The sequence below is a fragment of the Zeus faber genome (assembly GCF_960531495.2).
Source record: "Zeus faber genome assembly, chromosome: 12".
NCBI classification, from domain to species: Eukaryota; Metazoa; Chordata; class Actinopteri; order Zeiformes; family Zeidae; genus Zeus; species Zeus faber.
In genome coordinates, this window is record NC_137196.1 from 28,120,472 (window position 1) to 28,143,514 (window position 23,043).

Here is a 23,043-nt window from a genome sequence, read left to right on the forward strand (position 1 = left end):
ATTAAATCATAGTTAAGTTTGATGTATAAAAGCAAATACAACTGCAAAAATATAAGCCAACAAAATACAGAGGCAAAAATATGTATGTGTATGTATACTGTGTATACAGACACACAGTCGCCCACGCCTCCAGGGGAGACCGAGACCTGAACACAGCTCCTTAGACCGCTTGGCCATCCTGACAGGTGTGTGCGTGTGCGTGCATGTATGTGTTTGTGTGTCTGTGTATGTATGTACTGTATATATGTATGTATACTGTATATTTATGTGTGTGAATGCTGTATATGGGGAGGTGTTTTCTCAAAGTCCCCAAAAACGTTAACCGAACTCCTCCTGCAGATATGATCCAATGTTCATCAAAGTTGAACCGCAGCATGTCAGGACTGCCCCAAATGCAATTTATCCGGTGGATATTTGCTACGCCATAAACGAATATCCATTGCATCAGCAAAACCTGCCATAAGTCATCAACGCATTGAGCTATCAGCATCCAATTTGGTAGATATGTACAGGGTTTGACTTTGAGGTACTCTGATATATCTGCCATTGATTGGTCAATAGGTGGCGCTATGGCAATCGTATAACTTTAATCATATAACCAAAATTGGACCATGGCATGTCTGGACTGCCCTGCATATTTATCCAATGGTTAGCTACACCCCATAGTTTGGCCACAATGAATTTTCAAAGTTTATAAAAATGCCTCGGCAGGAGCTATTTGACGTCATCAGAAAGTTCCAGTTTACGTTGTGTAGTTGTACGTTAGTTATCCTTAATGTCAGTTTTTGGGCTTGTTTTCACATTGGTGCGATTGCCGGGACTAACATGGACCCTGTGCATTGCGGTCTGCAGCCATATCTCTATTTGGAATTATTTATTCCATTATTTTTAAGGGAACAGAAAAAGTGTTTGGGTAGAAATTCTCATTTAGCTTTGCTCTCTGAAACCAGCTCCCTCTCAGCAGCTTCGGTTTGCTCGCCATCCTTGTTACGAGGTGAAGGGCCGCACAGTGGCCGCACGGTGGCCCTGCCTCGGGCCTCCAAGTGCCTAAGACCCCGCCCCCTGCAACCACGAAAGAAGTGATCAGTGATAGTTATCAGATGAGATCAGGAGATGGGATTTCTGCCGCTTGTTCAGAAATCAAGGAACTTATTTCATTTTGTATGGATTCTCTGTTCTGTTTCCTAATGGATCTCTGACACTGGGATGGGGAGCTTCAGGAGAACGTGCAACGTGAGCGTCCATATCGAATTCTATATTCTAAATGCACACGTAGGTATACGCATGAAGTGACCGATTAGTCATGTTTGTTAATATTCAAGATTCTTGATCTCGAATATTTTAATCAAGGCAAAATGGTTTGAAGAATATTTTTTTATACGTCCCAAAATAAAATAAATGTGATGACTGATATTGGGGATGTTGCCTTTACGTCGTGCATTCCGCATCGGGTGCACGTGGCATGGAAATGACGAGTCCGGAGGCAAAGCTGTTGTCGTCCCAAACCGTTTTATTGCCGCTCCCGCAACAGGACATTTACAGAGAACTGTGAGTCCACGTCTCCTCTACACAGGATGCGCTCTAGTGTCATTTCACAATAATTTAATCACCCACCGTAGCAACAAGATAAGTGTTCTGTCTGGAGCCGCCGAGGCCGCGACGCAGACCTTCAGAGGGGAAGGAGCCGCGGCGCCACGTCCGTCTGAGGATCCGTTTGAGCCGTTCTCAAATCATCCAAACCTCTTCTAATAAACTCAAGTCATCGACGGATCGCCTCCTTCTCCTTGGAGTACGTTGACGCGCTCATCAGCAAGTAAACACGTTCTGCTTAAAAGAGGAGTCTCGGGGGAAATGAAAACCGTGAACCGTTTGGTCAAGTTCTTCAGATTTAATTGGTTTTTGTTCTTTATTGCTTGCACTAAATTTGCACAGCATCCCACCCCCCCCCCCCCATAACAACCCAAAAACAAATCCACCCGTCACAAACCCACGTATGGCTTTTTCATAGAATTTTCAGAAAAGTAAATCTATTTAAATTTTTTTTATTTTATTTATTTTTTAACTTTTAAAAATCTAGAGGATTTCTATTTTTGCAGGTTTATCAGGTTATCTGTAAAAATGAAAAAAAAAAAGTTTTAAAATTCACATTGACTTACAAAGAGTTAGGAAGTAGAAAAGATCCTAGTTAAAAACAAGCTCATAAGGTTATGGGAAATAAAACAACCACACAGACGTCCTAACTAAACAGCTACCACACACTAACAGGACGCGTCTCTGAAACCAAGCGGTCGGGTGGGGTCAGCTCCGTGGAGCGGTTGGGCCTTGACCTGGTGGGGCCGAGCAGGAAGCAGAGGGCTTTGGGTCGATCTCTACCGACGCCGGAGAAATGTTTTGTCCCAAATGCGGGGGGAGGCGGTGGGACGGACGCTGAATCTGTTCACAGCCACCGTTACAACAGCAGGTGATCTGACCCTGCCCCGCCCTCCCTTCAAGTAGAAGTGGGGAGATCCAGGTGCTGATAGTAAAGTGCCCGTGCCCATCTGATGGATGGGCGCAGGGCAGGGGAAAGAAAACATGGCAGGACTTTTTTTTTTTTTTAACTTTCTCTACAGTTCTCCACCTCAACAAACAAAAAGCACATTTTTTAACCTTCGTAACGGCACCAGAATCATGACCCATTGATGGAAAGACGCGAAAAAAAAAAAAATAATAATAATACGGAGACCCAATTTGGTCTCTCTCCAGGCGAGCCATGACTATATATTTTTATTATATACAACCATGATTATTTTATATTTATAACGCCCAGTTCAAGGGTTATTTTGGGGGACGCGAGTCGGTGCAACCACCGCTGGAACTTAAGGAACAGAGACGCTTCCTACGGGAACAAAAACTTGTCTCAACAAGAACTAACGCCGTCCACACAGAGGCGGTCAAGGTAGAGTCTTAGAAAAACCTCTATCTTGGAAAAATGTTGCGCTGGAGCCCTAAAAAAAAAAAAAAAAAAAAAGTAAAAAACAAACAAACAAAAACAAAAAGGCCGGCAAACTGGGCCAAATGTGGGATTAAAGTACTGCTGCGGCCAAATCGAGTTAAAAAAACAACAAAAGAAAAAAAACGTTTCCAGCTGAACCTTGAAATACATTTGATTTTTGTAAAAAAAAAACAACATAGGAATCATCTGGAGGTCTCTAAAATCACAGACAGAAGCTTGTAGAGCAGCCAGAGGTACGAGGTGTCGGAACTCAAGAAAGATTTAAGATGAAACCAAAACAAGCACAGTAGGGGTTAACTTCTGCAAACAGATGTGCGTGCGCGCGCGCGCGCGCGCACACACACACACACACACACACACACACACACACACACACACACACACACACACACACACACACACACACACACACACACACACACACACACACACACACACACACACACACACACACACACACACACACACACCTAAGAGTAAACAGATACTGAGTGGTATATCACAGACTGAGTGGGGAGGAAAGGGGAGAGGGAGGGCGGGGTGGGGCGTTCCATCGGCACCACACTAACTTTGCATAGAACCTTCAACCAGTGAAACCAGAACAGATGGACACAGACACCAGGATCGCCGGATCTCCTGACGCCATCTCCTCAACCCGCTACAGGATAGATTTCATCAAAATGCCGTTTTCCGTCTTTTCTAACGGCTCAGCGAGGTCGCGGTGCGGACGGTTAGAGATGATGGAAAGCAACATTCTGACGGAGAACCGAGCTGGGGGTGGGAGTGAACCCCGGAAAAAAACGGCGAACCCACATCTTTTTAAAACGGCGGAGGCGGGCTAGAAAAACTAAATCTTCTTCCCTGCAGTTTCATCCCTGAAGTGGATAGCACCGTCAGCCTGCGCAGCGTGAACCGCCCTAAGCGCCGGATCGAGGGGGCGTTCCCTGGGGCCGCCAGCCCAGCCTCTCTGAGCGGTACAGCCGGTTTCTGCGTTGGAATCCTGGTCGGGGAGCGGGGGGGGGGGCGTAATCTGTGGTCCGTCGTGAACGTGGTGTGAAGGGTGTGAAGGAAGCAGTAAAAACAACAAAAAAAAAAAACAACAAAAAAAGAGGAGTGAAAACACTGCGCACCAGAGGCCTCCACCCCAACAGGCTGCTGCCCCCGTCCCTGTTGGGTGTTCTGGCTCCGTGGCGCTGCCGCAGCCTCCAGATCCGGCGTCAGACACGCGGTTCTGGACCGGCCGGACAAAGAGCAGACAGAGAAATAGAAACAAAAACAAACCTGTCTCTAAACTACAGTATTACCGAGGGAATGAAAACACAAAGAAAACCACAACAAAACAAACAAAAAAAAAAAAAAAACGATGACGAGGGGAAGGGGAGGGGGAGGGGAGGGGAGGAGGGACAGAAACGACCTTTTTTAGTCACAAAACAAAGCAATTGATCAGTCCAAGTTCGACGCTGACAAAAAAACACGGAAGTGGAGAGAGAGCGAGGGGCGGGCGGCGTTGTCATGGCGACCCTCGCCGCCTCCCGGGAGGTGGAGAGGCGCGTCGCTCCGAGCGCGCTCAGAGGGAGTGATGGTGCAATGTCAGCGGGACCCTGGCTCCGTCGCTATGCCGACTGCAGGCTCTACGTTTCTATGGGGACCACAAAACAAAAAACAACTGGGTTGTGAGCGGGAAACGGAAACAACAACAACAACAACAACAGCCGTGACGATGCCACTTCAGAGGGTTAATCATCCAAAGCGGCTTGTTCAAGGTCAAGTTCAAGAGATTATTCACATGTAATACGTTCATTCATCAAAACTCTACACAACTGTTATTTTTTGATTCTTTGGGTGGAGCTGGTCAGTGAGGGCGGAGGTGGCGAGTGAAACTAAGGCAAAGCGGCTGATTTAAAAACCTCCACTGAATGCACCGCGAAGCACCAGCCACAGCCATTTTGCACGCGTCACTCCCCGGAGTAACCACTAGGGGGCGGGGCCTCTTCACCACAACCTCCACCGCCGCCCGACTGGAGGTTCTCGACGCCGGGGCCGGAAAGACGACCTGACACCCGAAAACTTTCTCATCTGTTCTTATTTACATTTAAATTGGTCTCCCCCACGTGGACTTTAGAAGCCAGACACGTGGCAGCGCCTCCCGTCGCTGCTGTTCACCGTCCTGACCAAACTTGAGGCAACGCTGATCTAATCGGACGGGACCAACGCCCCGCAGCCGGGAAGCAGGACAGATAACTGGGGGCCAGGAGAGATAGCGCGTCCGATTGTCCCGTTAAAACGTGCCTGCGCAGCGGTGCGATCAATCCCATAATGTAATAAAAGCGTCGTTACCTGAAGGCTCGTCCTGGATCTGTTCCTCTGCCTGAGCGAACTCTACAACAACAAATAGATAAACAATCAGGAAGTGGGTGTGTGTGTGTGTGTGTGTGTGTGTAGATATATACGTTGTTCACCAAATCCTGGTGTTAGAGCGGCACACAATAATAATCATAATAATAATAATAATAATACAAATAATAATAATCACAATAATAATAATACAGATAAACGGCTGGGGAGGTGTGTGTGCACTCACCTGCTTCGGGTGCCTCCTCTTCCTCGTCTGTTACTTCTTCTGCAAAGTAGGAAAAGGTTTTAAAAAAAAAAAAAAAAACACCGTCGCACCACCCCACATAATATAAAGTGCAAAAAATATAATTTTCAATGTTTATTTCAGCGCTGCCAGCTGGTGATGGTTTCACTGTTCATTTCTTTCACAGATCACTCAAATTTTCAAAACAATAAAACATTTTATACATATAAAAAAAAACACATCTTCAGCTAGGTTTATACTAAGGAATGGATCAAACAATATGAACCAAATGACACCTCCAGCGGAAGGCGAAGCAGGTAAACAAGGAAAAGGTGGAGGTGTCGACATGAAGCGTGGATCCTGCTTTACTTTCTGGAGATCGATTCTTCTGTTTGATCAGTCATTTTCCAAAATGCAAAGAGAAAGAAGTTGAGGAAACGTGCCAGGAAGTCACAACCGCCAAAAACAACTGTTCAACGTCCTCAAAGGACACAACGTGATGAGACCAGCTCAACAAGACGTCTGCCAATCAATCCTGATCAATACCATTTAAATAGACAAAACTACACCGCGTTCCAAATGATTATGCAAATGATATTTTTCTCTGATTTTCCTAAATAGTCGATGCAGATGACAGTCAGTATAACGTTGAAGTCATCAACCGCTCAATAACATAATTTGAATGTTATTGAACAAACCTCTTTTTCAAAAATACAAAACTCAAAATGCACTGTTCTAAATTATTATGCACAACAGAGTTTCTAAACATTTTATAGGTTGTGAAGAACTGGAAATGGTCATTTGTTGAATGTGCAGCATTTAGAGTCATATTTACTGAAATCAAAAGCTATTTCACTCAAAAACATCTAAACAGGCCAAGTTCCATGTGAACATAGGAGCCTTCTTTCATATCACCTTCACAGTTCTTGCCTCCTTTGAACTTGTGAGTTTTTGGAGAGTTTCTGCTTGAATTTCTCTGCAGGACGTCAGAACAGCCTCCCAGAGCTGCTGTTTTGATACCAACTGCCTCCACCCTCATAGATCTTCTGCTTGAGGATGCTCCAAAGGTTCTCAATAGGGCTGAGGTCAGGGGAGGATGGGGGCCACACCATGAGTTTCTCTCCATTTATGCCCATAGCAGCCAGTGACAGAGGTATTCTGTGCAGCATGAGATGGTGCATTGTCAGGCATGAAGAATGTTTTGCTACGGAAGGCCCGGTTCTTCTTCTTGTACCAAGGAAGAAAGTGCTCAGTCTCAAACTCTATATACTTTGCCGAGGTCATTTTCACACCTTCAGGGGCCCTAAAGGGGCCTACCAGCTCTCTCCCCATGATTCCGGCCCAAAACATGACTCCGCCGCCTCATTGCTGACGTGGCAGCCTTGTTGGGACATGGTGGCCATGCACCAACCATCCACTATTCCATCCATCTGCACCATCCAGGGCTGCACAGCACTCATCAGTAAACAAGACGGTTTAAAAAAAGAGTCTTCATGTGTTTCTGGCCCCCCTGCAACCGTTTCTGCTTGTGAGCGTTGCTTAGGGGGGGCCCAATAGTAGCTTTATGCACAACTGCAAGCCTCTGGAGGATCCTCCACCTTGAGGTTGGTGGGACTCCAGAGGCACCAGCAGCTTCAAATACCTGTTTGCTGCTTTGTAACGGCATTTTAGCAGCTGCTCTCTTCATCCCATGAATTTGTCTGACAGAAACCTTCCTCATTCTGCCTTTATCTGCACCAACCCGTCTGTGCTCTGAATCAGCCACAAATCTCTTCACAGTACGATGATCACGCTTAAGTTTTTGTGAAATATCGAATGTTTTCACACCTCGTCCAAGGCGTTGCACTATTTGAGGCTTTTCGGCAGCAGAGGGATCCTTTTTCTTTCCCATGTTGCTTGAAACCTGTGGCTGCTTAATAATGTGGAACGTCCTTCCTAAGTAGTTTTCCTTGAATTGGGCTCACCTGGCAAACTAATGATCACAGGTGTCTGAGATTGAATTCAGTGATCCAAAGAGCCCTGAGACACACCATCATCCAGGAGTTGAATTGAAAAACAAAAAATGTAATGTTTAGGACACCTCAATCCAATTTGCATAATCATTTGGAACGCGGTGTAGTTTTGGGTTCTGCTTCGGTTGATTAAAATATGTGAAAGTTTTCAAATCTGTTTTGTTTACCGATACACGGAAGTTAAACAGAGCTTGGCCCCGCCCGAGTGTGTACTTACACCGCGCTGATAAACGACTGCACCAGAGGAACTCCAGTACAAAGTGCTGTCGTTTTATCAGCAGAAAAACCCCCATGGTGATACGTTCTGCTGGCCATTGTGTTGCCATGACAACACCTTACAGCAGGACATGTGGACATGTGTATTACATTTCACTGCATATATGTATGGAAGTATGTATATGTATGTGACAAATAAAAATCTTGAATCTTGAATCAAAGCTCTTCCTCACCTTCCTCCGCCTCCTCAGCAGCTTCTGAAGGAGCATCGTCTTCTGCTGCTTCAGCCTCTTCTTCTACTTCTTCTGCTGCTGCTGCTTCCTCCTCCTCCACGGGCTCCTCTGAAGGTGGTGCTTCTGCTTCTTCTTCTTCTTCTTCCATTTCCTCCTCCATTGCTTCCTCTGGAACAGCTTCTTCTTCTGCGGCCTCTACTTTTTCTGCTGTTTGCTCCTCAACGGGCTCCTCTTCCTCCGCGGGTGCTGCCTCCTCCTCCTCCTCCTCCTCCTCCTCGTCCCCCGCCGGCTCATCTGCAGCCATCTCCTCTTCGGCTTCTTCTGCAAGAGCAGCCTCCTCCTCCACCTCCGCTGCTGGCTCCTCCTCGGCTTCGGGCTCCTGGTCCACCTCCTCTTCCTCTACGAACCTTTCTTCCTCCGCTGGCTCTTCGGCCGCCTCCTCGAAAGGCGCAAACTCCTCCTCTTCTTCTGCGACGGGCTCCTCCTGGGCCTGGATGAGTGAAGGTCAGAGGTCACACCAAGAAGACAACATGGGATGGTCTTAAAGGCTTAATGTACCTTCACCGTTGATCAGTATCTCTGAAAATGTACCCGGGTGTAGGGCACCATGGGGACTTAAAATTATAAACAGAAAATATGTGAGAATGCACATATTTAATGAGCACTTAATGAGCCAACATCCCAAAAACATCTCAACAATTCTACCAGAAACTGGTCATGTGACAGACGCAGATGAAGGTATTTCAGCTGGTTGCACGTACCTCCTCAACAACCTCCTCAGCAGCTGGCTCAGACTCAACCTCCTCTTCCTCAGCTGGAGCAGGAACCTCCACCTCTGGGACCTCAACCGCTTCCACCACCTCCTCCATGGGAGCAGGAGCTTCCTCCACTGGAGCCTCCTCCAATGGGAGCTCCTCCTCCTCTACAGGAGCTTCCTCCACTGGAGCCTCTTCTACTGGGAACTCCTCCTCTACAGGAGCAGCCTCCTCCTCCAACTCCTCCTCCTCCACAGGAGCAGCCGCCTCCTCCACAGGAGCAGCCTCCTCCTCCTCCACAGGAGCAGCCTCCTCCTCCTCCACAGGAGCAGCCTCCTCCTCCTCCACAGGAGCAGCCTCCTCCTCCTCCACAGGAGCAGCCTCCTCCTCCAGCTCCTCATCCTCCTCTACAGGAGCAGCCTCCTCCTCTGCCTCCTCATCCTCCTCTACAGGGGCAGCCTCCTCCTCTACCTCCTCCTCTACAGGGGCAGCCTCCTCCTCCACCTCCTCCTCTACAGGGGCCTCCTCCTCCAGCACCTCAGGATCCTCCTCAAACACCTGCAGATGTCACAAGCAACAGGACTCCACATAAAAGTTTCTCTTATTGGAAATTCAAGCCTCCTTCCTACAGGTAGATCAGTAGATATGGGGTGGGGATGGTAGCTCAGGCGGTAGAGCTGGTGGTCTAGTGATCTAAAGGTTGCTGGTTGGATCCCAGGCTCCTCCTGCTAGCATGCTGTAGTGTCCTTGAGCAAGACACTTAACCCCTAATTGCTCCTGATGGCTGCGTCCGTCGGTGATTGAACAATTGTAAGTCGCTTTGGATAAAAGCGTCTGATCAATGTAATGTAATGTAAAAGATAGATAATATAAACTAGATAAGTATCTCTATACCTGACAGAGATGGACAGAGAGATTGAGGGTCTTTGCTCACCTCAGGTTCTGGTTCAGCCTCAACCTCGGGTTCAGGCTCCGGTTCTGGCTCCGGTTCTGGCTCGGCAGCCTCCTCCTGGACCTCAGCTTCAGCTTCAGGTTCAGGAGAGGAAGAGATTTTAAACTGAGACATTGAAGATTTAACCGGTGATCATTTCTCTGAAACTCCAACAAGCCCTGTCACTGGAAAACCATCAATAAATATACTGGACTATAAAAACAATAATAATATTAATATAATAAATATACTGGACTTTACTATTATTATCATTGTTATTATTATTATTAAAAATAATAATAATAATAATAATACACGGGGCTACATTATTATTAATAATAATATAAATATACTAGACTATTAATAATAATAATAAACTGGACTATATTATTAATAATATAATAAATACACTGGACTATAAAAAAACCCCAAATAATATATATACTGGACTATATTAATAATTATAATAATAATATAAATATAATGGACTATATTAATAGTAATATAATAAATATATTGGATTACACCCAATGTCTGCAAGTCATGTCTGTCGTGTTTTATTGTTTCAATAACACACTGAGCTCTACTTTGTTATCCGTATGTGTCACAAGTGTGATGGAATAATGGGAAGTTTAAATTAACTCAAACATGAATATTTACATAAAAAATATATACATTTGAGAATTATTTGCCTTTTTTTTTTTATATATATATATATATAAATTTCCTATGGGACACACACACACACACACACACACACACACACACACACACACACACACACACACACACACACACACCTGAGGGGGGAGCATCAGCAACCTCTTCGGCCACAGTGATTTCAATCTCCTCCTCTACAATGACTGGGTCTGGTTCAATAACAGCTGGAGAGAGAGAATGACGGTGGCTGTGAGTTTTTAATATCAACATCAAAAATATCTCATTCTATTCTGTAAATACCTGCAAGTTTCTAAATATGCAAGTGCATCACAACCTTTTAATTGATCCAGTATTGAAAGAAAGCTTTGCCCAACTGCTTCTCTAAAACTGGATCAAAAAAGAGGGATGACTCCCGATCGTGTAGAAATCAGGTTTACGGATATAATTTTTATTGAGAAGAGCAGAACTGCAGCTAAATGAGACCCAGGCTGCACTGCCTTACAGGGAGGAAATTTTATGAACGGTACATTTCCCGTTTTGGTGACGGACGACACCCCCCCGGTGAGTGTCAGGAGCGTGAGGCCTGCTCCCCGGTGTCGACAAAATGACAAACCTGACAGAAAAGCGAGGAACACGGCCTCCATGTCCGTGCTTTCAAAACAACACATTCCTCACATTTCCGCCTCCTTTTTTGACCGGAGACTGAAAGGAGTCCTTCCCTCCTCCGCCTGTCGACTACAAGAAACGATTCTATATTTCACTGAATTGGATCAAATGGTCTTGCCTGGATTCATTTGACGAATTCACATTGGCTTTGAGTGTCTCAATACTTGTGCATTCTTTTAAACCGTTGAAAGAAATTGCTGAATAAACTTTGATAAATAACATAGCTATGAGGTCAAATTTAGTTCCTGGAAATTCCTTGCTTTCATATTTGCTGAGGGTAGTTTCAATGAAGTGTGTACCACTTTCCAGACTATCAGGGCCCAAAGGGCTCGTCGCTCAAACATCTTTACACCAAAATAATAAGAGGTTCCCAAACAACAAGGACCAGTGAGAAGCCACGGAGATAAAATGGCTACTACGCTGGAGGTTCCTCCTGGGAAAAATAACATCATCTTACATTGTTGCTGCTGTTATTATCAGGGGTGGAGTCATGTGATTGGGGCTGACCACTCTGCTGCTATTGACCTCACCCGTCCGGGTGAAGACCAGCCCACGGCCAACGCCGCAGTAGTGAGCCTGCATTGGTTACCTTCTTCCAAGGGTGCGGCAGCCTCCTCCGCGGCTGCGGCTTCTTCTTTGGGCGACGTGACGAGGGCGGCCTTCTCGGTCAGTCCTATACGGGGCGACGCACACGGTTGTTGGCATGGTAACATCACAGGCACACGGAGATGACGCCGCCTCGGTGGGAACGAGGAATAAAGACTGCGGTGTTGGCTGGTCAACTTTTAATACGGCACCATGTTTGAAATTCAAACCGTGACAGTTATTCTGTATAATTAAAGATAATAAATAACTGGATTTGAATATTACTTGGTAAACACTTAAAATAAACAAAAATCAAATGATGCCCTGGGCCTCTCTGGACCCCCGCCGGTTTGACACCCCGGGTTCAAGAATTTTAAATGTGAGCGTTGCATTTTCAGTTGAATCAGGGTGTAGCTATACAATATAAACACACTCACAACAAAAACATTCACATGAATAAACACAACACTTTGGGTTTCTTTTGCTTCGGATCTTTAAAGATGGGGCAAGACTTTAATAATCCCCAGGGAGAAGGTTGTAGATCAGATTCAACCTCCACAAGCCAGACAAGAAACATTTTTTTACATTTTTTTTTAAAACCTTGGACCAGAAATGGTTACACTGGAGATCAGTCAAAAACCTGAAGTGTACAGTGTGGGGAAAAAAGACGTACGCAGCGTTTGAACAGAGCAAAACGCAGTTTATACTGCAATTCTGTGGTCTGCTAATTGGATACAGGTGGTGCCATATTCAATATGGTCGGACACACACACACACACACACACACACACACACACACACACACACACACACACACACACACACACACACACACACACACACACACACACACACACACACACACACACACACACACACACACACACCTCAATGCTTACAAACAACAAACCGTGATGAACCAAAAACTTTATTGACAAAGAAGAAAAACACTAAGATTGTTGCGCTTAACCTCGGGAATAACGTAGGTGCGTCCGCTCTCTCCCAAATTCAAGAACACAAGCCTCTACATTAAATGCAAAGTCTGACTCGGTGCTGACAAACTAAAAAGTAAAATCTTCTGCAAACGGCTGATCTTAGTCTAATCAGATCTAAACGCTAAAATACAACAAGGGTGAATTCGATGCCTTCTCCAGTCTGTTCCCGTGCCTGCCCCTCCCTCCCCCCAATTTCAACTTTTCACTATCACCATCTCAGAGTTCAAAGTTGCAGAAAATGGTTGGCTATAAAACTACGGGGTGTGTCTTCCCCCCTCCCCCAAGGCAGCCGTGTTCCCCACCCTATGTCCCAGGGGTCTTCGCTCCAGAGAAGGCCTCTGAGACCTTGCGCCAACCAGCGTTGAATCAGTCACAGATTTGACCTCTGACCTCACTTCCTGCTTCCTTTGTCAGGTTTCGGAGTTTTGACTTTTTTACCCTTTTCTTTACTCTGCCCCTTCTCCTTCTGCCCGCCTTCCTCCTCCCCCCCCTCTGCCGCCTTCTTCCCCTCCCCCTCCTTCTCCCCCGCCTCCTTTGACCCCTCTTCTGCCTCCTTTTCCCCATCCTCTCCTTCCTTCCCCTCTTTCGCCACCTGTTTCCCTCCCTCGCTCCGCAGCTCCCCCAGGGCTCTCTCCATCTCCTCCCTCTCTATCTTCTCCTCCTCCTCCTTCAGCCTGGCGGCCACCCTCTCCCTCACCCTGGCGGCCACCTCCTCCCTCTGGAGGCCCAGGGCGCCGGCCCTCTCCTCCTTCCCCTGCTGCTCCTCCTTGGCCAGGATGTGACGCACCTCGGCCAGGGCCAGCTTGGCGATCTTCTTGGCCTCCACGCGCTGGTGGATGACGGCCAGCTGCTCCTTCAGGGCTTCCCGCAGCTTTAAGCCCACGTCCCTGGTCAGTGGGTGCTCTGAGGGTGGAGGCACGACAGAAGCACCGTTTCCTTTTCTTTTTGCTTGACACGTTTAAGGACGGGTTGTTATGTGGTAAAAGGAGAAGACCATGCAACGTTCTGCTGATCGTGTCCACACCAGTACCGACTGAGGTTATCTGCACTGGAACAATTCTAAAGCTTAGAATCATTCAATTTAAACAGTCAGTCGCACAGCAAGCGAATTAAACTGTAAATCACTGGCATGGCAATGATGATTTGCATTTTTCCAAAATGTAAGTTAATTAGGGACACAACACCTCAAAAGAGCATACAAAGTCCGTTAGTACTGTCCTTTGTTAAGAAAAACAAATCCTCATCACGCACAGACCATCGCTGAGGTATTGTTAAATATCACTTTCCTGGAACTCAGGACCACGGACAGCATACTGTGATGATGAACATTCACGTCCAATGCATCATGCTATTAAAATGTCATGTGATATCTGCTTTTCTGAACCAAGTGTCTGACGTACGGAGCCTCAGCCTGATTTTCTATTAAAGTCAACTCCTTATTTTAGAAATTAATAAATCAGCCCGTTAGTTGGTCCAAGCGGTTAAACACACACCAACAGGCTGATCCAACAAGACATGGACTGACCCTCAAACAGCAGTACAATTCAAAGCATTCCACTTAAAACATCCAGGAACTGGCTGAAGTCACTGCAGATTTACACAGTGTTTTCCCCAATCCAGCCCTAAACCAGGTCCAGTTTTGGCTCCAACTCTACTCCTGGCAAACCTGATTCGAGTAAGGGCAACATGTCGCTGCAACCGAATCAGGTGTTATAGGGTAGAGTTGGGAGCCCAAAACTGCAGGACGGGGGGCGCTCTAGGACTGGATTGTGAAACGCCGGTTAAAACGTCAGTCCTACGAGTCTCATCCTGGTCACACTGCGACAGTGCAAAGCCAGAACCATGCACGTGACAGTACCAGTACCCTTTTTAGCTCCTCTCCTGGAATCATCTCCCGGTTTCTCATCTGATGTAACACAAAACAAAAAAAAAAAAAAAAAAAAAAAAAAAAAAAAAGACAAGCAGAGTTACTAGTCCAGAGCTCAGAAGACTTTAGCTTAACAGATTTTACATTTAAAATATTAATTCACTGTAGATTTGTTCATCTATTCTGAGTGAGGCAACTGAAAACGCTCCAGTTAACACACCGTGTTAACTGTTCAAACCGTAAGCTTGAAATGACAATCGTGAGGCGATCATGACGGGATCCTTTTAACAGCACCGGCTCCCCTGCACCAGCTGGCTTGACCGCTTCACGCATACAACACAAAGTTTAAACTCAATTTTAAATGATAACTACATCTGTTTATTCGGAATCTAGAAGACAACAGAAGTTGTCGTACCCCACGGGTGTGGACTCAAACCATTGGCTGTTTCACATAGGACGTGAAATCCTTCAGTCGGATGGATCTCTTCCGGCCCGATGTATAAAAAGCAACGTATTCTCCCAGTGGACGAGTGGGAACAACACAGATAAAATGGCTTTCTTTCTCCCACTGAACAATTTTTTTCCCCATCCCCCAATCACAACAAGTCTGAGTCTGGTCACTGGGAATTGTCTCATCGAGAATTATTTGTGTGACGATCACTACACAATCCGTTGGTCTAATGATTCCAAAATGAAGATAAACTCAACGATACCAAAAAAATAAAAGTGCAAGAAAAACAAAAAACAAAAAAAACAACGCCCCTTTCCACCCAACCCAACATCTCTACAATTCACCAGGAAATTGATTAAGTTCGTCTTCTGGACAAGTTTAGACGCAAACCACTTTCTCAGGGATTGTCCCCCCCCCCCCCCGAAGGTCAAATGGTGCCAATTCATGAACAGCTGCAATGAACCATTAGGTTTCCTCAGTACAGGGCTTATCAACCACCAAGGATACCTTATTATACTCATGCCCCATTATATTATATTCACATGCTACTTGATCTTTGAGAATTTCGGACAAGACTCTCGAGCTTTGAGAGGAAAGGCAAGAAAAAAAAAATGGTTTGATGCATTTGAAAGTTAACTGGTGTCTGAGCAGTACCAGTCACTAAGCCTGTTCTGTGCAGTCATCCTGAGGCCAACTTTCACACCCAAAACTGCTGATCCAGCTTTGAATAAAGAAAAGGGCATATCTAGGGAGGGGAAGTGCTCATGCCTGTTCCACAAATGGAGTGGGTGAGCGTTCCCACTACATTACATGATCATGGATGGAAATGGAACCGTGCCCGCTCTAGAGCAGGACCAACCAGTTAGTAAGTCATGTGTCATCAGTTAAAGGTTTTACATGTACCTTGCCCTACACACACACACACACACACACACACACACACACACACACACACACACACACACACACACACACACACACACACACACACACACACACACACACACACACACACACACACACACACACACACAGACACACACACACACACACACACACAACCACCATCTGCGTGTGCCAACACATAGAATGTTTTGTTAGCAGCTTCGGCCGTGCTTGCATCTGATCTGCTGAATCCTCCACCACCTCTTACTCCGTCCAAATCTCCTTTGTGTAAATCTATCTCATGAGAGCCTCTGTCTTCCCCAGAGAGACATCGCCAAGCGGCATCTGCCTCTGTCAGGAACGACCGTGCTCGACGATCAAAGGGATTTAGACCGAGACGAGATGAAAAAGTCAAAGGAATTTCGAGGAACTGGAACCTTTAATTTATCCATCTCGCTAACCTAAGAGGACGAGCTGAAAGTGAAATCCTGATTCCCAACTTCTAACCAAACTATTACCATCTCTACCACCACAAATAAACAATCTTGTAATGAACCCTAAAATCCTAAAACTCACATGCCATGAAGCTAAATGTTCCAAAGGAACAAAAGGTATAAGAATAAGAATAAGAATAATAATCAATGCATTAAACCTCTCATTTAGAATGAAACAACAAATAAACATATAGGCCTTAAGGGAGCACCGGAGATAATCCGACATCTGGGGCAACTGGGGACAGGAAGTCTTCACCTCGAAACGTTCCGTTTCGTCACAACTATACTGGCTTTGGAGCTGACAGCAAGAGGAATGGAGGAAAGAAATAAATTAGATGTACTACCGCCAAGCAGGAATATAAAAATGAAAAACAAAGTCAGAAACGCAAGCTCTATCCCTGTCAGAAGCATCACACAGCATGGCATAACTGAGAGTTCAAGAACAACGGAGTCCATGTGTAAATGTGAATAAGTCCATGATATAGATTTTTAAAAAAAGAAAACAGCGAGGAAGGCCGACATCTCCCAGCAGTTCAGTTGTTCTCTGCATGACATCGTTTATAGTGCGTCTTTGTGCCCAAGTTTTGTGCAGAAGAAATCAGAAATTTGTAGAAAAGAGAAAACAACGTTCAACTGGGGTTGATAAAAAAATAATAATAAAAAAAAAAAAAAGGCTCCTGAGTAGAAAGTCCTTGTCTCGAACTTGAAAAAGCCTCCTTCCAAGCTTCTATCCTCTCCACCTTTAATTAATGTTGTCACTTGTGGATTCCCTGTTAATAAATATACAAGATTAAGGAGAAGCACTGATCATTCCCTATTTACCAAAACCTCCATAGTCAAGTGTTTCAAGTACTCCGTTTCAGGTCCCAAAAAGGTAGATCACAGTCCCACTTCTGGGAAAAAAACCAAAACAAAACAACTGGTATTCCAAGCACCAGCTCTCTCATCCTGCCAAAACCTTGGGAAGGGTCTGGAAACAGGCTGAATAATAGGAATAAACCAGCCCAGCCGAGTAGGTAGGTTCAAAAACAGGGTGCATATTTTTAAGGCGCCCAGATAAGAGCTTGTAAAGTGGAGATTACAAACCATGTCGCTCCGTATATTAAAAAACGGGTCTTTAAAAAGAAGTGCACTATCAGATATTTTGGGATGTCACGGTTCTTTGCGCTACTGGTTATGGAGCCCGACTATGACGATCTTCTGCCCCTGACTCCCGTTCTCCGTCTCCCTTCTTCTCCTGACCCCCTTTCCGTCCTCATAGTCCTCTTCCTCATCGTCGTCATCGTCCAGCGCCTGCGAGGCCCCCGGCGTGCCGCGCCAGCCCCCCTCGGCCCCCGCCTCCTCCTCGCCGGGCTCCGGGGGGTTTATCAGACCGTACAGGGAAGTGAAGAAGCCGTTTAGCCAATCAGAGCCGCCCTCCTGCACCTCCGCTAACCAATCCAGCATCTCCGACTCGCCCTGACCACCGCCCTCGCTGGCCAGGCCTACGCATGGGTGTGGCGAATGGATGGATGGATGGATTGAGGAAAAAGGACGAGGTGAACGTGGAAGAGTCAGAGAGAGAGAGAGAGAGGGTTGAAGGGAGCAAGAGTTGATGTGAACGAACGTAAGAAAGAGAGAGCGAGCGGGCGAGCGAGTGAGTGGACCAAACTGAAAACAAATCAAAAGATGGGATGAGGTATGAATAAAGGAAGGGGACCTGGGGAAGAGAGGTATGTGTGGGGGGGAGGGGTGTGGGGGGTGAGGGGAAAAAACAAGAGGAAGAGAAGCAAAAGGTTAGGCAGTGAGGGAACTACTTGGCTGTCATACTTAGTAGAGATACCTGGACGGAGAAAGAGAGAGAGACAGAGAGCTGGGGCAGAGGACAGACACCACCAATCACTGATGACCAGACAGAACAAGGGAGCTTGAATGTGAAAGTTTAAATGTGATGGAGAACCACGTCAGCAAGCGGGAAAGACGGACCCGCCCAGGGGTGTTGAGCTCACCAGCGCTGACTTTACAATGGGCACAGTTGAAAAGTCTAAATAATACACGCCCACCTTGGGAAGAAATGAACGAATATTGGGACACATTGAATTTTGATTGACAGTCAATTTCCATTTATTGCAACATTGGCAACAGAATTTGGCCGAGTGGGGTTAGAAATCACACGGGTGAGCATTCATTCCTGGTGTAAAGTCAGCTTCAGTGGCGAGGGAGGAAATCGATGGAGGCACGGAGGCGGAACCGACAGGGAACGAAGAACGAGGCTAAATGACCGAGATGAGAAGGTTGGGGGTGTCTCATCCCCCCAATGTGGGCCAGCGTTTCCTCCGAGCGGTGCCCCGCATTGGCGCAATCGTGTTTTAGGAGAATCTGGGATCGGGCCGTTCTGCCACGGCCCTCGTTGCTGCGCCGCAGCGAGCCAAACGCAGGAGAAAAGCTGGTTTATTTTGCAGAACAAACTGCGGGAGGGAAAACAAAGAGAAGCGGACGGATGCACGGAGAGATGGAACAATAGAACAGGGCGAGAGAGTGAGAGAGGGGGAGAGAGAGAGAGGGCTGCCTCTCTGGAGCGGGAGAAGAATTCCAGTGATGGCAGATGAAAAGTTTGTTGGTTTAGATTTAGCAAAGATAACTCCAACTCCTGTGCTGGTAAGGAACATGTAGGATGGGGTGCTGACTTGACACTAAAGATACTTTTCTAAAAAAATAAAATAATGAAAAAATTTAAGAAGTACGTTGACTCATGCATTGTACTAAAAACATTCACCACGCCAGTTACAAGAAAAGCCTAAAACAAATGGTTATATGTGTTATGGTGATATATTTGGACACCAACAAAACAGCAAACTGACCTTAATTCTCAGTTTTTTCCCCCCAACCATTTTATTATTTGACCTAAAAATGTAAAAGGGGATTTTGGTCCATTAGCAAACTGGTGAATTTTAAGGGAGTTCTTTAGGCACCACGTAGAACCACAGATGAATTCTCAATATGATTTGCTGCTCCATCAGCTTCAACACACACACACACACACACACACACACACACACACACACACACACACACACACACACACACACACACACACACACACACACACACACACACACACACACACACACACACAGAGCGCTGGGAACCAGAACCTTTCTGAGCTCTATGGTATACTGTGGTTTGTTCACAAAGAGAAGAGATCCCAGCGCTCGACTCAGACAGGTGTCGTTTCAAGGTGAGCTGAGACCATCAAAGACGTCTCAGTTTGCAGCCAACAACACAAGAGTTGTCGTGTAAAAGAAACCCAAATGACACTTCACATTCATCGGCATCACAGGAAACAGGTTTTGGCAGCGGCCTGCAGATGAATTCAGCTTTTGAGTTTTGCTGTAACTGACATTTGAACTTGGCTTGAGAAAAAGAAAAAAGAAAAAAATAATAAAGTTCTCCGCCACTGCAACACAAAGTTCCTCTTTCCATTGGTTATCAGGGAGCCATTTATACTAATTATTCAAAGGTTTTTATTTTTTACATCTGCAGGACACTGACCATTAAAAACAAAAACAGGTAATAGTACATAATCTTTAAGAACTTGCCTAGCAGGATTTTGGCATCCTCGACGTCAAAATCACCATCGCCGTCCTTGTCGTAGGCCACCAGTTTACCTACAGAGTGGAGGAAGTCAGTTTCCAGGTTTAGATTTGTGGTTAGGTGGAGGTGGAGGTGCAGGTGGGTCCAGGGTTTAGAATAGTACAGTCGTTTCTTTTTAGGTTAGGAAATTAAAATAGGGTGTGGTGGGGAGGGGTGGATAAAAATAAATATTATTTATAAATTATATCATAACAATACAATGCTGAGAGGTTTGTTTCCCTTAAGCTGAATATTTTGTTTCAGTAATACAATTCTATATTTTCAAAAATATATAATACAATTTTAATAAAATACATTTTAAAATGAGATCTTCTATATAATATATGTTTTTGGTGCTATTAAATAGTCATGTATGTATGCATTTTGACTCAATGACGCTCATTTACTGCCCGGACGGTCTGAGTTGCAATGACGGAGCAGAAGCATCGACAGACGGATTAATGGAGGAAAAGGCAGAATGTGATGGGGTTCTCATCTTTACCTTGCAAAGCTTCTGACAGGTTAATTTGTAAGTCCTTAGCCTTGTCTGCATGCAGAACCGAGACAAAGAGAACACAGAGGAAATAAAATAGACATTGAAATGGCAGAAAAGAGTTAAAAGCCTAAAGAGATCCATTAATCTATCGATTAATAGTGGACAACATTGTTGTAGGAGTCAACGGTTATTGGCAGCAGACATGCTTTATTTTCACACATAGGGTGTTCATGCCAACATGCACAAGACAAAACATGTCTATCCTCGGCGGATTAACTGTTACGCGCTTCAACCTTTCAAAGTATCGTCGTACAACATGTAAGTATTGTTTTGCCACAACCGCCCCACCCCATGCTCACCCAAGACGCCCTGGTAGTCGACCAGGTCGAAGTAAACCACGGCGATGGACGTCCAGACGCCCAGCAGAGCCAGGACCATGAACCAGGTGAAGAAGCCGCTGCCGCTCGCCCCCGAGTCGGCCTTCTTTCCATTCTTGTTGGCCACCGGGGGCTTGGCACCATCTGGAGGGAGAGCACACACCGGGAGACAAGACTTAGGTTCAGCTTTGTCGGCACACGCGGGGGTCAGCGACCGTTTTCGGGTTCTGAAAACGTCCGACGGTTTGTGGAAGCCAATTCGGCGTGCGAATGAATAGTTGTCCAACACAAGCTGCTGTTAGTTCATAGCCAATCCGTAGCTCAAACAGTTGGGTAAAATAAAACTGATATCCTCTTTTTAGGAATTAGGCATAGATTGTAGAAAATCCTCTTGGTCAAAGTTGACAGCACCGTTTCTCCTGCTCCACACTCATCCATGCATGTGCATTTATACTAATATTTATTGTTAATGCCGTAGATAAGTGTGTGTGCACCGTTTATTACAAGACACACGGTCATGACACTTAATGCATTTCTAATTTCTTAGTAATTTGAGAAATTAGTCACACAATAACTAGCAAACAGAACTGTAAAGTTGTCCAGGAGTTCTCCGACACAAATCCAAAAACCATGGTCCAAGTAGCCATGGCAACGGCCACTTATCGTCAATCACAGAAAGGTTGGAAGAGAGACCGACGTCTCGCCACCGAAGCCTTCAGCGTATTAAAATGTGTATTCAAATGTGATCATGACAAATATCACCCCGCTTAAGACACGCCCTCCTCGCACAACAGCACTAATACGTTTATTCTCAGTTCAGGCTGCATAGCGCCTGCCCGCATGCACGACACGCGCAACTCAATAAAGCAGTTTTTTTTTTTTTTAACTATTATACCTTTCATCTGGTTCTACTCTTACCTAAAAAAGACAAAAACAATAAAGAAGAGGAACGACAAACAAGAGCGACGTCGCCGGAGGCTATTCCGAGTGCCGTCGACAACCCGCAGTGCATTGTGGGTAGAAATAGCACCAGAGAGAATGAACAGGTGCTTGAGGAGTGCACTTCATGGCACGGGGTCACAACGACTCACACAAAAAACAATGTAAACACTAACCACATATTACAAAAGACACACACACACACACCGGATATAAAAATATCAGCACCAACCGAGGTACTATTCTCATGTTGCACACGGATCAGAATGTCGACTTTCAATCAAACCCCCCAATGTCACAGAGTCTGCAACCTAAATAAAACAAGCACCGTTTAACCTTTGAAATGTTTATCTTAAAATGAACAACCCAGTTGACACTCGAGGCCCAATATACTTCTACTCATCAGCTCTGCTCACGCGTGGTGGATATTCCAGCTCCCAGTCGCTGTGGAGCTTGGGACCAGTTTCCTCCCAGTTGCTGGGAAGGCCAAACAAGCTGCTCTTCAACCAAATCAAGGGTTACATAACACTGTGCCTGAAACAGCCCTCTGCGTGCACGAGTTCAAGGGGTTCAACTAGATCCAAATGCGGCAATCTACTTGTGCTCAGTCATTTTAATAATATTTCAAAAAGGCACTGTAGATAAAAATAAAAAACAAAAACCACAGTCCCAGTGGAATGGGTCTGCTTCGTTTTTAAATAGTCCAGTTGGAGGAGTATTGCTAGTGTGGACGTCTAAATGCCACCTGTTCCTCGGATGATCAACCTTATCCGCCGTCCCCACCTTGTGTCTCCGCGGCGATCACCGTGGGGATGACGGACGGGGCGACAGAATCCACCAGAGTCGCCGGGTCTCCCATCCTTGCCTGCAGAGCGACCGATGGACCGGACCACGGACTGACTGGCCGGGGCTACACTACACGACGGGCGGAATGAGGACAAGGTCACCGGCCGTCCTGGAGGACCGCCCTTCTCTTTCTTGTCCCATCCTCTCTCTCGCCCTCTGTCCCTCTTCCCTGAATGTGATACGTTGGCCGAGCTGCCAGTCATGTTTTCAGTCAGCCTTCGCCCTCACTCTCTCCTGTTCCTCTTTCTTTCTCTCCCCCTCTCTCGCCCGATACGACACTGCTTGTACAAATAGGAGCTATTTTTAGAGCTTTTAAACCAGCTGGCTCTGACAAGGAGAGACGGAGAGCGAGGGAGAGATGTAGAGGGGGAGATATGGATGCATACATTGACGTCGGGTGAATTCCAAATTAATTCCCAACATGCACCCCCACTGAGTATGATTTAAAGC

General features: G+C 45.9%; 1 protein-coding gene across 1 annotated transcript; it reads right to left on the reverse strand.

The window, feature by feature from the left end:
• Window positions 1–3,525: 3,525 nt before the first annotated feature.
• asph (aspartate beta-hydroxylase) lies at window positions 3,526–22,727 on the reverse strand. The gene is made up of 15 exons (XM_080010510.1): window positions 22,531–22,727; window positions 20,791–20,952; window positions 20,438–20,482; window positions 19,902–19,970; window positions 14,491–14,532; window positions 13,156–13,529; window positions 12,542–12,557; window positions 11,636–11,719; window positions 10,521–10,604; window positions 9,724–9,815; window positions 8,796–9,347; window positions 8,035–8,524; window positions 5,577–5,615; window positions 5,333–5,374; window positions 3,526–4,634 (listed from the first exon to the last, which is right to left on the reverse strand). The coding sequence occupies exons 1-15, from the start codon at window positions 22,604–22,606 to the stop codon at window positions 4,627–4,629; spliced, it is 2,175 nt and encodes a 724-aa protein (XP_079866636.1). The 5' UTR covers window positions 22,607–22,727; the 3' UTR covers window positions 3,526–4,626.
• Between the last annotated feature and the right edge of the window lie 316 nt (window positions 22,728–23,043).

Coding starts and splice junctions, on each gene's coding strand:
- asph (XM_080010510.1), bottom strand. CDS start 22,606: ATGGGAGACCCGGCGACTCTGGTGGATTCTGTCGCCCCGTCCGTCATC. Junction 5,616..8,034: donor TGCTGAGGAGGCGGAGGAAG/GTGAGGAAGAGC, acceptor CCTACTTTGCAG/AAGAAGTAACAGACGAGGAA. Junction 5,375..5,576: donor AGAGGAGGCACCCGAAGCAG/GTGAGTGCACAC, acceptor TTGTTGTTGTAG/AGTTCGCTCAGGCAGAGGAA.